The sequence below is a fragment of the Zea mays genome, chromosome 2, assembly GCF_902167145.1.
Source record: "Zea mays cultivar B73 chromosome 2, Zm-B73-REFERENCE-NAM-5.0, whole genome shotgun sequence".
NCBI lineage: Eukaryota > Viridiplantae > Streptophyta > Magnoliopsida > Poales > Poaceae > Zea > Zea mays.
This window is the reverse complement of record NC_050097.1, coordinates 117,127,604-117,143,470: the sequence shown is the minus strand read 5'-3', so window position 1 is coordinate 117,143,470 and position 15,867 is coordinate 117,127,604. Positions and strand designations below refer to the sequence as shown.

The window sequence follows — 15,867 nt, the reverse complement described above, 5'->3', positions numbered from 1 at the left end:
ACGAGACACGTTGCGTGCAAAATGTGCACTTTTCCATGTTACCAAACAAGCGAGCAGCACGCAAAGCGTCAAAAACAGCACGCAAATGTTCTAAATGCTCCTCTATAGACTTGCTGTAAATAAGGATATCATCGAAATAAACAACAACAAACAAACCTATGAAGGCCCGTAGAACTTCATTCATTAAACGCATAAACGTGCTCGGAGCATTAGTCAATCCAAATGGCATAACCAACCATTCATATAAACCAAATTTCGTTTTAAAAGCCGTTTTCCATTCATCACCGAGTTTCATTCTAATCTGATGGTAACCGCTACGCAAATCAACCTTAGAGAAAATAACGGCACCACTAAGCTCATCTAGCATATCATCAAGGCGTGGAATAGGATATCGATAACGAACTGTGATGTTATTAATAGCACGACAATCTACGCACATACGCCATGACCCATCTTTCTTTGGGACGAGTAAAACAGGAACCGAGCAAGGGCTAAGAGACTCACGAATGTAACCCTTATCAAGCAGTGTCTGCACCTGGCGCTGGATCTCCTTCGTCTCATCTGGATTTGTACGGTACGGGGCGCGGTTCGGAAGAGAAGCGCCGGGGATGAGATCGATCTGATGCTCAATGCCACGGAGGGGAGGAAGACCCGGTGGTAAGTCCGTAGGATAAACATCAGCATACTCCTGCAAAAGGTTAACAACAGCAGGGGGTATATCCAAAGACGGTGCATCATCAAGAGGAACAAGCATTCGCGAGCATACAAGTGCATAATAGGGCATATGAGCTTCATGGAGATCATCAAAATCAGCACGTGTAGCAAGTAAAACAGGAGAGTGCAACTTGATTTCAGATTTAATAGGTGCGGCTGATATCGATTTGACTTGTTGTGCAGTTTTAGCAGCCCTAGTAAGATCATCTTTCAAAATTTGGTCAGGGGTCATTGGATGTATAATTATTTTCTGGCCTTTAAACATGAAAGAATAATGATTTGAACGACCATGATGTAAACTATCAGTATCATATTGCCAAGGTCGACCTAATAACAAAGAGCATGCTTCCATAGGAATAACATCGCAATCAGCATAATCAGAATAAGAACCCAGCGAAAAGGGGACACGTACCGAACGTGTTACCTTTATTTTACCACCATCATTAAGCCATTGAATGTGATACGGATGTGGATGTGTGCGAGTGGGCAAGGATAATTTCTCTACCAACGCTGTACTTGCCAAATTGTTGCAGCTGCCACTATCGATGATGATGCGAATCGACCGTTCGTGCACGACGCCCTTGGTATGGAATAGAGTGTGTCGCTGATTTTTTTCGGCCTGGGCAACCTGTGTGCTGAGAACACGCTGCACAACAAGACTCTCATACCTATCGGCATCGATGGGATCAACGTGGACTTCCTCATTTTCTGCATGGTTAGTGGCAATCATAGCATGACTAGTTTCCTCAGAATCACTGGCTGAAGAGTACTCACCATTGTCACGTATAAGCAAGGTACGCTTGTTTGGGCAGTCCCGAATCATGTTCCCAAACCCTCTGCAACGATGGCACTGAATATCCCGTGTACGTCCTGTGGAAGAAGCGGCGCCTTTGGCAGGGGGCGCCACTGGCTTGGTCGTCCCTGTGCGCGATGTAGTGCTAGGCGTAGAAGGTGCAGGGCTGGAAGGAGTTGAGCTGTGTGTTGGACCCCGGCCTGCAAGAGAGTTAGTATATGTCTTTGATCGTCGTCCCTGCACTTCACGTTCAGCTTTGCAAGCATATTCAAACAATGTGGTTATATCAAAATAATCCTTATAATCAAGTATATCCTGAATTTCCCTGTTCAAACCACCACGAAAACGCGCCATAGCAGCGTCATCCGACTCAACTAAACCACAACGAAGCATACCCTTTTGTAACTCCTGGTAATATTCCTCAACAGACTGTGAACCTTGTTGAAAACGCTGCATTTTGTTAAGCAAATCACGAGCATAATAGGAAGGAACAAATCTGTGGCGCATGGCAGCTTTTAATTGGGTCCAAGTAATGACACTGTTAATGGGAAGTTTTTGTTTATACTCACGCCACCAAATTAAAGCAAAATCAGTAAATTCACTAATGGCAGCCTTCACTTGGCTATTAGCAGCAATATCATGGCATGAAAATTTCTGTTCTACCTCTAATTCCCAATCAAGATATGCAGCAGGATCATATTTACCATTAAAAGATGGAATTTTAAATTTAATCTTAGAAAATAAGTCATTAGGGGGATGACGAACCACACGACGTGCACGACCACGGCGATCTCCATCGTCCTGCTCAGTGTCACCGCCGTATTCCTGCTCCATCTTTGTGGTCAATGCATCAAGGCGTGCCAGGATGGTGTCGAGTGTGGTGCGAGTCGCAGTTTGAGCAAGGTCAAGTTGGTTGAAACGCTCGGTCGTCGAAGTGATCGTTGAATCAAGTCGTTCATGCATCGTCCTAATGTCAGCAGCAAGTCCATCAACTTGTCCCCTTACTTCCTGCAACTGGGCATCCACCATGTCGTGTGCTCCTGCCATAGTTAGCGCAAACACCAAAAGGAGAAAAACCAACGACAAAAACATGGGTGTACTGCTCACAAGGCGCTCACACTAGTGCTGTTATCAAGTTCTTATCCGTTCTTACCAAGCCACAGTGGTGAACTGCAACCAACAGGTGGAACCGGTGAAAGATTGGATGAGCGATTGCGTGGAGAAACAGAAACCTGCTCGTCGTAGAAATATGTGGAGTTGTGGGTAGGCTGCACTCAGTCAAGGATTAGCACGATCAAACAATAATGCAAAGTTGAATTATAGTGCAAAACACGAAACTATATTGCTGGCCACAGGTGCAAAGGATGGATGGAACTAGCAGAATGGCAGTAATGTAAATATTGTACTAGTGATGCCAAAAAGGCACTAGTAGAAATCACAGGTGATTTTGTTTTTCTTTTTTGTATGATTTTTTCGATATTTTTCTCAGCACAGGAAGCAACAAGATAGGAGCTACACGAAGTTTCACCTAAAACAGATATCAGATGTGGTCTACAGAAAATCAGGAAGTTCTCTGAAAAGCGTGCGAGAACTTTGACGAATTTTTTTCTTTATTTTCCTGAATTTTTTTGACAATTTTGTCGAAGCCCAAACAGACCGTAGGTGAGTTTGGCCGGCCTCAGAATGGTGTCAACTAGCTCCTGTAAAAATTTCAGATTTTTTGGACACCCGAGCGAAAAGTTATGCCCGGTTTACGGAAGGTTCCTCAAGTTATGTTTTAAAAACGACCGGGATGAAACAAACGTATCCTTTCTCCTTCGTTTTCTTTTTTTTTGTTTCTGTTTTTTTTGATGTAACCGAAGGAGAAAAACAAGGAAGCGGTCGTTGACTCGGTTTGTTTTTTTTTTCTGTTTTTTTCGTAACCGAAGGAGAAAATCAAGGAAACGGCCGTTGACTCGGTTTGTTTTTTCTGTTTTTTTTTTGACGTAACCGAAAGAGAAAAACAAGGAAACAATGTTGACTCGGTTTGTGGCGTGATCAAACGGAAGATGGTGGCGGCGCTAGGGTTTGAATGGTGGAAGAACACAATGCAACCAGCAACAAATGACGCGAAAGCACACAAATTCAACAATGCAGATTATTGAAAGAAAGTGCGAGGCTCAAAAGGGTGCTGGGATAAGATCTAACCTGAATTTTTTATGCGGTTTTGTGGACTGTAGGAAAAAAAACGCTCGATAAACTCACCGATCAACCTGGAAATCTGATACCAATTGATGAAGCTGAGGTGCCCGATCTTTCGGCGAGTAGAGATAATTCCGATTTGTCGGAAGATGACCCTTGCGATCCGACTACGACGAGCAAGCCCGAGGCGCCAATGCAATCGCTGAACCAACTCCCTGTGGTTACCGACCTTGCTGATGCGAGATCGGCCTGATCACGAAGATCGTTTCTTGTGCGCAATCGAAGAACGAACAAGAACAAGATGCGAGCAATCTAATCTATTACTCGAGGGTGGAGTTCTGAATACACGAAGACAGCGCAGATTTGCGCGTGTTCGAGAGTAGCTAAGGCTAACGTAAAACAAAACTCAGGAAATAAAGGAGGCGCAGCTCCTAAATAAATAGAGAGGGGGCGCAGCCCCTAGGGGCGGCCAACCCTAGGTCGTCCATTATGGGCCGCAATTGGGCTGGTCGTCTATTCTTCCGGGCCTTCGTTCTTTAACAACATGATGTAGTTCAATTCTCTTGCACGGGCCCGAGTCACTGGCCCAGGTGGAAGGGGTGGCGCCTGGGCTGGAGAAGGTGCTGCTGGTGTAGATGTGCTCGTGTTGGTGTTGATGTCCGCATCAATGGAGGAAGGCATTCTTGACGTCGAGTTGATGGACTGGCCAGGCCCGAGAGAGGGCCAAAGTCAGAACAGTCTGGATGGTAGCAGGCTTCACCACGGAGCTAAAGGTTTCGTCATAGTCCACCCCAGGATGCTAGGTGAAGCCCCACAAGACCCAGCAAGCCTTGTACCGATCCAAGGAGCCATCCGCCTTTAGCTTCTTCTTGAAGATCCACTTCCCGGTGAACACATTAGCGCCGGAGAGGCATGACACCAGGCCCCAAGTGTGGTTCGCCTATATGGCCTCGTACTCTTCCATAGCGCACAACCAGTTCGGATCGACGAGCACACAACAGATAGAGGACGACTCGGGAGAGAGCGCCAGATAGGAGGACGTCGTGAGAACTAGGCAGTCGATAGGCCGAAGGACGCCAGCGGCCTACGCGGGTAACCATTGCGTGGACGTGCCCGGGGTTTCAATGAGTAGCAAACGGATGATACACTAGTGGATCCACGCTAGAGGGAACCAGTGCATTGCCCCGATCACGTCGCTGGTAGACATGAACGGGGTCCATAAAGAGCAACGACTGTGGAACTACGCGCTACATAGAAGCTGCACCGAAAGCTCTATCAAACAGAACATAACAAGGGGAGATCTAATAAAATATTTTTGTAACCATTGGAAAAATAATACATTATTGACAATTTAAAATATAATGGTCTGAGATCCTAAATATTATTTGTTGGTTACTTGTTCTCAAATGCTGTAGATCAAGAATAAGGCAACACAATTGTTAATTATTATGGACCTTCGTCTTCCGAAGCATTATCTCCACATGGGTATAATACTCATCACATGAAGGTCAAGAAGGGCATACCTTCATCATTTAATATGTGAATAGGAATGCAAAAGGATGAAGACAATAACTGCATCTCGTTAATTCATTTATATTTGCACTCCATAAAACACATATGAATATCAACAGAATTAGTATTACATTGATACCTTCGGCTTGCTCGAAGGTGAAGACGCGAGAGAGTGATTACAATTCAGTGTGAACAGTACGGTGGTACTATTCACCTATTTATAGGCACGTGACACAGCCCGAGTAAAATTACATTCATGCCCTTGAACATTTGTTTATAGACAACTTAGCTTAGGGTGACCACTATACCCTACTAACGGAGCAATCAGCTTAAGTCGGCGATGACTTAAGACGGTGCAACATGCTCGCGCTTACTCGACTTTGGGTGACCACTATACCCTACTAACGGAGCAATCGGCTTATGTCGGCGAAGACTTAAGACGGTGCAACATGCTCACGCTTACTCGACTTAGGGTGACCACTATACACTACTGACGGAGCAATCGGCTTAAGTCGGTGACGACTTAAAACGGTGCAACATGCTCATGATGACTCGGCTTAGGGGAACCACTATACCCTACTAACGGAGCAATTGGTTTAAGTCAACGATGATTTAAGTCAACACAATACGATAACACCTACCTATCTTAAGGCGACCACTATGCCTTACCAGCCAAGCGATTGGCATAAGTCAGGAAAAGTTCCAAAACCAGCACGCCACATTTACTTTCACGATTGTTCAGGATGACTGTTATACCCTGACAACAAAAACAAGCAATACTTCAGGAAAACAGAATGTTATAATTGTTAGCACCAAGGACACGTCCTAGTGCCCCACCCACAAAATATTCGAACACAACCATCACACACACATAGAATTCATAAGTACATTCAATGCTTCGCAGGATATCACTGCATCGAAACGTCTCTATTGGCAATGTTTTTCGCAGGAGCAATTGAAGAAGAAGGTCAACTCGACAATGCCATCAGGAACCACTACGTCGGGCCTCCTCATCAAGATCTGCCCCGCGCGAATGGCTTTGTCCATAGCCTTGTCACGCTGAGCCCTTAGAACGGCGCAGCTGTCCTCTGAAGCCTTGACAGCCAGTCGAGCAGTTTCTAGCTCCTGGGCGACGAGTCTCTTCGAAGCACGATGATCTTTAATGATCAAATCCTTGGCCGATAACTGCTGTCCAAGCCGCTGAACTTCATCCTGAGATGCTTGTAGCTCGTGACGATGATGATCCAGGTCCGACATGGTGAAGCGGTGGCTCCTTTCCAAAATAGTCAAGGAGTTGCTAGCGTCACGATATAACCTGTCCAGATTATCACGAGAAGCCACAAATGCTCGTCTTTCCTCCTACAAACAAGAATCAACATTCAACACCTAGTCAACAATAAGCATGACAAAGCCAACTAAGGGAGTTTACCTCATGTGCCATCCTTTCCGAGTCAAGTTGAGCATTGAGAGAAGAATTCAAAGAGCGCGCATCATCCAGAGAAGCAGAAACTCGGGCCAGGTCGGCTTGACCTTGAAAATACTTCTCCTCAAGATCAGAGTACCACTGGGTTAAGTCGGCTTGACCTTGAAGATATTTTTCCTCAAGTTCAGAGCACCACTGGGCCATATCTGACAATGCAGCTGAAAAAGGGTACATGATTCAAAACAAGTTGATCAGTAAAAACATCTAAGGAAGAAATAAGGTCACTAACTAGCGTTCGACGCCTTCAAGTCAGCAATTTGTTTTTGAAGCAGCAATGGGTTCCACTACATTAGAGACAGAGCTCCTTCTGGGACAGTGGCACCATACGACCTCAGTTGAGCAGACATTCTGTCGACCAAAACCTGTGGTCAAAGACAAATGAGTATATGAAAGATAATTTACCAAGAAGAACAATAAAAGGCAAGTAGTTGACTCGCATGAAGATTGGAGAGGAATGATGGTAAACCCAAGTCAGGAGGAGCGATATCATGGCTTGACGGAGGAATATCAGCAGGAACAATTTGAAGAATGTTGCCAGGGGTCAGCTCAGCCCCACCAGCGGATACTAGACTTCTCGCATCTAGCTCACTGACCTCCAAGGCGACTTGTTTGTTCAAAGTCGTAGAAGCATGCATCACTGTCGCCCCATCGGATCGAGGTGGAGACGACCCAACATGGACATCCATGGAGGTGTGGGAAGGAGAGCTCACCTGAACACCCTCGGGGGCTGGGTTGCAGCTTGCGCTACCCACCAGAGCCGGATCACTACCGGCAACACCCTCGGGGACTGGGTTGCAACTTGCGCTACCCATCAGAGCCGGATCACTACCGGCGACACCCTCAGGGGGCTGGGTAACTGCCAGCACCACCCTCGAAGGCTGGGTTTTCTACAGCAGCCGCCTCTAAGGCTGAAGGCTCCCCTGTCACCTCCATGGGAGTCGAGCAACTCGGACCAACGTCTTGGCATTGAAGATTGCTTTCCAAAGTCGATGATGCACGAGATACTACTCGGGATACCTCCAATCCCACGTCTGGAATTTCTGAACAAATAGCCATCACGTCATCAACAGTTGGCTCCGATAGCATATCCTCAGGGATGACCTCCTCAAGGGCCTGATCAAAATCTGATATTGATAGTCCCTGAAGGCTGACAAGAGCTGACAGAGCTGGAGAAGGAATATCACTCCCCCCTCACTACCTCTGTAATGCCGGCTGTTCTTACGGATCAGCAGGACTTCTTGTTCTTCTTCTTCTTCTTCATCTTCATCAAATATACGGACAACAGTCGGTGCACGATCACACCCATTGGGTTCAACCTCAGGAAGGACACTCCCATTGGGATCAACCTTAGGAAGGACACACCCATTGGGATCAACCTCACGAAGGACCTCTGCTGGCACTTCATCACGAGCCAGAGCAGAAGGACCTGCATCCTGGTCCAAGCATGACAGTCACCGAAGCCGCCTCTTCTTCTTCTTCTTCTTCTTCTTTTCCTCAACAGGTGCAATCGGGTGACTAACTCGGCAGGGACGCTTTGGGCGAGCACCTTCAGGCTTCCGAGTCTACACTTCTTTGCCAAGTTCTTGTCCAGCCGTGATAGCCATTGGCTCAGCATGGGTCGAGTCGGAAGATTCCCCAGCCAGCATACTAAGCACATCATCTATCTCTGCATCGTCTAGACTAGTTGACATCTCAAAATGAGTTTGCTTCTCATCATTGGGAAGATTCCGAAGAGGGGCAATCAGAGCCTCAATGTCCTTGAGAGAGGGTCGCACTCTAAGATCCAGACCACCATCACTAGCAGGAGGGTTGGACACAAATTCAGAAAATGACCTATGAGGTGGCAGGTTCCAGGCAGAATAGGCAACAGGAGCACCAACATTTGACACTCTGCCCCTCAGAATCATGTCCAGCCGGCTCACTAGATCTTCGGTAGGAATTCTCTTGTTGGTGACCTGGGTAGTCATTGACACCACTGTACAGATAAGCTGGGTATGCCCTGTCTTTCAAAGGCTGAATATTCTTGAAGACGAAATCAGGGACCACAGCTTCAGCAGTCAAACCTCTGTCTTTTAATAAGCAGACCTCAGCAAGCAACACTTTTGCCTCTGTTACCTCCGAAGGGGTCGGAGACTCTACCCAGCTTGGAGTATGGACATCTGGCTGCCTTCCCGACCGAGGGGTAAGGGACTTGCAGTGATTCTCCATGATGAACCACTCGAGGCGCCACCCTTTGATGCTATCCTTCAGGGAAATGTCGAGATACTCTGATTTCCTCCCGCGGCGCAGTTCTAGACTAGCGCCGCCAACAAGTTGGTGCTGTCCCCCAGCCATCCCGGGCCGACAATGATACAGATACTTCCAGAGACCAAAATGGGGAAGAATCCCGAGATAGGCCTCACACAGATGAATAAAAATGGAAACTTGCAAGATAGAATTAGGGTTCAAGTGGGTCAAGTTCAGATTGTAAAAATCAAGGAGATCGTGGAAGAAGGGAGAAACGGGAAGAGCGAGACCACAGATAAGAAAGGGAACATAGACGACGGACTCATGAGTGTCCTCCATCGGAACAGTAACTCCGCGACAAATCCGCCAAGAACAGAGTTCTTTTGGAGGTAAAACCCCAACATCCACAAGGCGCAGAAGATCAAACTCTGAAATTACAGACATATGGTTACCCGCGAATGGCAGTTGACTGTTGGGGTCGATTAGCGGGATGATAGCCACGACGAAGCTCTGTTTCTTCCGTTTCGGCGCCATTGCAATCTTGTCGATGGAACAAACAGGAGCGAAATCTAAGGAAAACAGGGGAGTAGTTCGAGGCGGAAATGTGAAGTTAGGGCTCAGAAATCAAAAGCGCACATCGACATGAGTATAAATGGGGGTTTCCCGGGTTGGGCGCCATTTCTAAAAAGTGCCAAGTCAACACTCAGGAAAGTGAGACTTCAGATATAACTCGGCCATTACCTCTAAAACGCCGACAGTGTCAAGCACGACTCAGCAGTTACCTCTAAAACACCAGTGTCATCAGTTATCACTTAGTGATTATTTCTAAAAATGCCGGCAACGAGGCGCAAAGACGAACTATCAAACAATTATAAAGGAGCAGCGAAAAAACGGAAGTCTGCTCGGAACAACTGAAACTTCTTCATTACATAGTGGAAGGGGTCTTTGCAAACTCAAAGACTGACCCGTTATGAATCAACCTTTTCCCCTTTTTACTACATTACTCACATTACACTACACTACTAACTACTACATTATTTCACTACTACTACTTCTACTAATAATTATCTATACTAATATTTAAGCCAGTGGTGCTTTGCCACTGGCCGTGCTGCTGATGCTGCCGTCCTTGCCGTCGTCGCCGCCACTGTCGCTGCCATCGCCGCCATCGCCACCGTCGCCCTTGCCGTCGTCATCGCCGCCACCCCCACCGCTGCCGTCACCTTCGTCGTCGCCGTCACCGCCGCTCCTTTCCTCGGACGAGCCGAAAGAGTTCTCCTCGTCCGAGGAGACCTCCGACTCATCCGAGCCCTCGAGCCCGGCACGCTCGACAGACCGGATGTACGTCCACACCTCGGCGGCTATCCCCTGGGAGTCGTCCGAGTCGTCGGACGATGCCGGAGGGAAGCGTAGACCGGCGATCCCTCGGACTCGGAGGAAAACTCCTCCTCCGAGTACTCGGAGTCACCGAAGCCCTTCGACGAAGGACTCAGTTCACGTTTCCGTTTGTCGCCGGAGCGACACGACGAGCCCTGACCCTTCTTGTCCTTGCCCATGGCTAGATGGAAGAGAAGAGGGGGTTGAGAAAGAAGCAACAGATGATCAGAGTATGCGTGAAGACAACAACGGGGCATACAGTCTATTTATAGAGGCCGGAGGCAACCGTTCATCTCCTACCACGATCACCGAACAGTCGCAATTATTCAATAAGCAATTCAAATCGCCTAGAAGCAAGTCAGGCAGCAAACGCCGCTTCGCGTAACACAACACCATTTGGACTAAGGTCAACTGCTTGGGCGATATGATTACGCCCCCAGTCACGTCAAGTTACTACTCCAAGACAGTTTGCTAAACGCTCTGCGTACCAAGACGTCCCTTGGTCACACCCATTGGGGGGAGACGACCAAGAATTTTCAATAGATTTTCTAAAGCAGTCACATCTATACAGTATACACAATGAATGTATCAAGACAGAACGAAGATATCGATAGAGATCAAAGGAAAGCCAAATATAGCTACTGAACTGGAAGTCTAGTCAGCAGAAGCATTGAAGCACAAAGCGAAATGAAGACCAACCAAGAGCCATCTACTAGACGTCCAATCTGTCGTCGATCAAATAAATTTCAAACCTAACAGGGCATGGGCAGGCCACGTTGTTTGAGTTCGCAAAAGCACGAGATGAAGACAATATGCTGATTTCTATAACATGAGACGAAGATAAAATGCTGGTTTCTAAAGCATGAGATGAAGACAACATGCTGATTTCTAAAGCATAAGATGAAGATCTTTGAGTGGATTATTTTCAATAATCCACTCAAAGCTCGGGGGCTACACCCATTGGGTGCACCTCCGGTGCACCCAATGAATCCTTAACCCTAAAGGACATAATGCTGATCTCTAAAGCATAAGCTGATGATAAAATACTAGTTTCTAAGGCATGAGATGAACATAAAATGATGATTTCTAAAGCATGAGATGAAGATCTTTGAGTGGATTATTTTCAATAACCCACTCAAAGCTCGGGGGCTACACCCATTGGGTGTCCTTAACCCCAAAAGGACAGAATGCTGACCTCTAAAGCATAAGCTGATGACAGAGCGCCGATTTTTAAGGCATGAGAAGATTGTTGAATGTACCTAGGGAGGATAACAGAAGATTGTTTTTTTATTGAGTCACTCAGAGTTCAGAAGCAACGGTCAACAGGTGCACCTTCAAAGCGCCTATCGCCAAAATGAAAATCAAAACCGCAAGCTGGACCTAGAATCTTTGGGCTGATTAATTCAAAATCAACTCAAAGATTGGGGGCTTGTGGGGGACAGATATCCTCCGGGTCCACTAGAAGGCTAGAAGGCCTCGCGAAAGGCCTTGGGCCTATTGTTTCGCAAGGCCATCCCTTCGTGGGACAGGGGAGAACTGCTGGCAGAATGGGCCGACACAGGGAATGAGCGAACGCGGGCCAAGGCGGCTCATGGGGTTTTGAGCGTTATCCACAGCTCTGATCCGATTCTCCCGCGCGGCCACCTTGGACATCGGAACCAAATGAGAATAAGTCGGCAAGATTGTAGGAAGATAAGTTCAGTCAGTTCACTATTACTTAGGCACACATCGTTATCGTACACGCATGTAAGTGCCCCACGGTCGGATATATAAAGCCTAGGGGGCACCCTATCAAAAACAGGTCATTCATCAACCATCTACTCGGTTCTCTAGCATTCTCCATACTGAAGAATTCCCCTATAACCCACCACATAAAGATCCACACCAGGAAGTATGGTATTACGCCTCTCTGAGCGGCCCAAACTTGTAGAAAATTGTCTATCGTCTCTCGTGCGTCTTGCACGAACCATCGAGCTACAATCAGCAACACTGTCCTACCCAAAAGCACCTCGAGGGGTAACCCCGGGTGCGCGGTCAGACCCCAAACACCGACAACGCCTAACCTAGCTAGAATAAAATCGTTAATGGGCTGGGGCGGCTAGCTTGCCTAATGGGCCGAACAACACACGAAAATTTGGATTTCAGATTCGGTTTAGGAACCGGGCACCCGACGGTGAGGTACCCGTATCCTACCCGGTATTTCGGGTATTTATCGGGTATTAGCGATTCCGTATCCTACCCGTATCCGGGAGTTCATTATGCGGGTAGTACCCGTATCCGCCCCGACGCAAAAAATACCCGTATCCGTATCCGAAAATCCATCCCGTTTTGATACCCGTACCCGGTACCCGTTCCGGGTACCTGTCCCGTTTTCATCCCTAGCTCAGCTTGACCTGCTAGGTTTCATTTGCTTATGTGTGGAATGGAAGCAAGCATTGTTTTTTTTTAAAAAAAACTAACGAATATGAGTATATTGCCGCACATTATAATAGGATGTATGTATAAGTTGAGTTTTGCATTCACCAAAGATAATGAGTTATATATCTTGTTTAATTTAATCGGATCTGGTTCAACCTCGTTCCAATGAAATCAAATAGAACGCAAAGCTCATATAGATTGCTACGTACGTGCAACAAATAATTAATCGCGCACAGAAAACATTTTCCATAGTGGTGGGAAAATGCTTTATTTAAATTTTTTATAAATCTGGTCAAAGTTAAGATAATCTATGACTTAGACAAATTAGATTAGCTAAGGGAGCTGGGATGAGCCATTGAGGTGAGTGATGTTTAATTTACACAAAACATAAACACGTTATTATATTTATTAGTTTATCACCGAGGCAAATTAAAGGTAAATGGAAATTTAACATATATAGGAAGAGCTAGTAATAATAAGAAAAAAGTAGTAGTATGAGTATCAGTTGTGATGACAGAAAAGAAAAGAATGAATTGTAATGGAAGTAGACATGGGACACACCACAATGTATATTGTTTCGCTTTTGAAGTTGTCAAGTTATATCTGAAGCTGATGAACGAAACACCCTAGCGCACGCAAGAAACATATGCTTTGGGTTTGGGCGGAGCCTCAAGGCTGGAATCGAATCGCTTGATTTTCCCCCACTTCCCTTCGTCACGCACGCTACGTACCCTGCAGCTGCACCATCCACATATATATATGTGCACAGGTCAAGGCTAGCTAGCCTTTCAGTTCATCGAGCACCACTGCACATCCCGATCATCATTTTGCGATACACATTCTACCAAACTCGATCGCAAGAAGAAGAAACAGCTAGCTAGCTACCAATCAATGGCGTCCAACGACAACGTCGCCGTGGCCAGCGAGGTGAGCAGCGCCGTGGCCAAGCTCAACGACCACCTCGCCACCGCGCTCACCGGCAGCGGCAGTGAGAACGCCGGCACCGTCATCACGCTGGCCGGGAAGAACAGCGGCGCCACCATGGAGGCGGCGGCCGCGGGCGACGTGGAGGACCTCGTCGTCGTCAGCAGCGTGGACGCGGAGGAGCACGACGAAGGTCATGGCCACCAGGACAACGAGGAGGAGGAGGTGGAGGAGAACGTGGTCATCACCGCCTACGCCAACAGCAACTACCAGGCCGTCAACAACTCGGTGCTCGTTGCCGGCAGCTGCGCCGTCGACGACCCCGGCGTGCACGTCGTCGTTGTGGAGCACGTCGACGAGATACGCGACTACGACGAGGACATCGACGGCCAAGAGTTCTAAGCACTACTGCATTGTTATTACTGCAAGCTATATGGATATGGATTGAAGGGCATATATATATATATATATATATATATATATATATATATATATATATATATATATATATATATATATATATATATATATATATATATATCGTCATAATATATCCCTGCATGACAAATATATATCTATGTACTATACTACATATACATTACATCTACATTTTCTTGGATCGGGTATGTACTGGTACTACTGTAAGTTGTTTTGATGCATACTGCTACTTGAATAAAAAAGCTAGCTGAATATATATACTCTCCGCCCATTTCAAATTAATTATATAAGCTGTTTTAACCTTTTCTATGGCTTTTACTGTACGTCTAGATTATGTACAAATATATATGTAGTTTTTTTAAAAAAAATTATTTATCAAAACAGCAACGACTTATAAATCTGTAACTGAGAGAGTATATAGTTGCATAAACGACAGGAACTGAACCCCACCCCAAGTTCGATTTCAAGCTTGAAATCCCAGAGAGCCGGTACCAACAGCCTTGATTGAAGTTACTGGGGGTGAGCTTGATGGGTATGGCTGTCCTGACAGAAATTTCAAAAACTTTCAAGGGTGGACTAGAATTGGGAGGCTCTGAGGACTCAGGGAGATGGTTCCTTTTCTAATTAACGGTTTTCCCATCTGAAGAAGAGCTGCTGTGGATGGCCGATATAGGATATAATTTGAAGAGTGGCATTACGATCACAATCAGTAAATGGGAGATGCATGGAGATGTCAAACCGGTGTATCATCTGAGATTTGGGTACATACATGTGAGGGCTTGTTCGGTTAGCTCTCAATCCATATGGATTGAGTGTGATTGGATAATTTTGAATCCCAAACAAGTCAAACTTATTATTAATTTTTTTCAATCTCATTCAATCCATGTGTATTGGAAATAACCGAACAAGATCTGACAGGGGTCATTTCTCATGCTTGGCGTACGTCATTATCTGGGTACATGTGACAGGATATAGTGAGTCTTCAGGGTGTATGCAATGCAACACAACAGTAGTAGATGTGGAAGGGGAGCAGGTTACGGAGGAGCAGCCATTGCGCCCATCCCTCAATTTACACAATATAGCAGACGGAATGAACAAACCTTCCAGCCCCGAGCCAAGGGGGATGCAAAACCAAAATCTCATGAGCCTGTTCTCGACAAGGCAACGCGTTGAGTCTTTGCCTGAAGAGCTTTGCGAGCGTATTTTGAGTAATCTAGGTTTCAAGATGGAAAAGGGTAGCTCTGGGATTATTTTTTCTTCTTCTAAAAGCTCTAAGAAGGGTAGAGACAGAGACAGGTACAGGTACGGTACAGGGTAAATCAACCTATCAACTCTGACATAATTCTAGACTCTCCGATTAATCCTTTTGAATCAAGTGATGATGAAGCCACGAATGTTGATGATGGCTTACTCGTGCACTTGATCAAGGATGTTTCTGAGGTGGATTCGGAGACAGATGGTCTAGACACTAAGTTATGTGATCTAATGGCTTCATTTCATAAATCACGTAAAAACCGGAAAAATAAAAAACATTCGAAAAGATTGTTCATCATGATAGGCCTCTTTTGGAATAGCAGAGGTTTTTCAAACTTGGCTAAATTTCGGTACATATGTGATGCGGTCAAAGAAAATAATCTAGATTTTATAGGTAAACAAGACATGCCACGATCGAATTTGTCGCGCTTGACCGGAGACGTTGATTTCGTGTGGCATTGTCTTCCACCTCGAGGGAGATCCGGAGGGATAGGGAGTGAGGGCAGACATCTTTGATCTAATAGTAATTGTTGGAGTGGAATTTTTT

General features: G+C 46.1%; 1 protein-coding gene across 1 annotated transcript; it reads left to right on the top strand.

Annotated features, from left to right (window-relative positions):
• Positions 1 to 13,481: 13,481 nt before the first annotated feature.
• Positions 13,482 to 14,322, top strand: LOC100278009 (uncharacterized). The gene has a single exon (XM_020549314.3). It carries the CDS (start codon positions 13,596 to 13,598, stop codon positions 14,028 to 14,030), a length of 435 nt encoding a protein of 144 aa, XP_020404903.1. The 5' UTR covers positions 13,482 to 13,595; the 3' UTR covers positions 14,031 to 14,322.
• Positions 14,323 to 15,867: the final 1,545 nt, after the last annotated feature.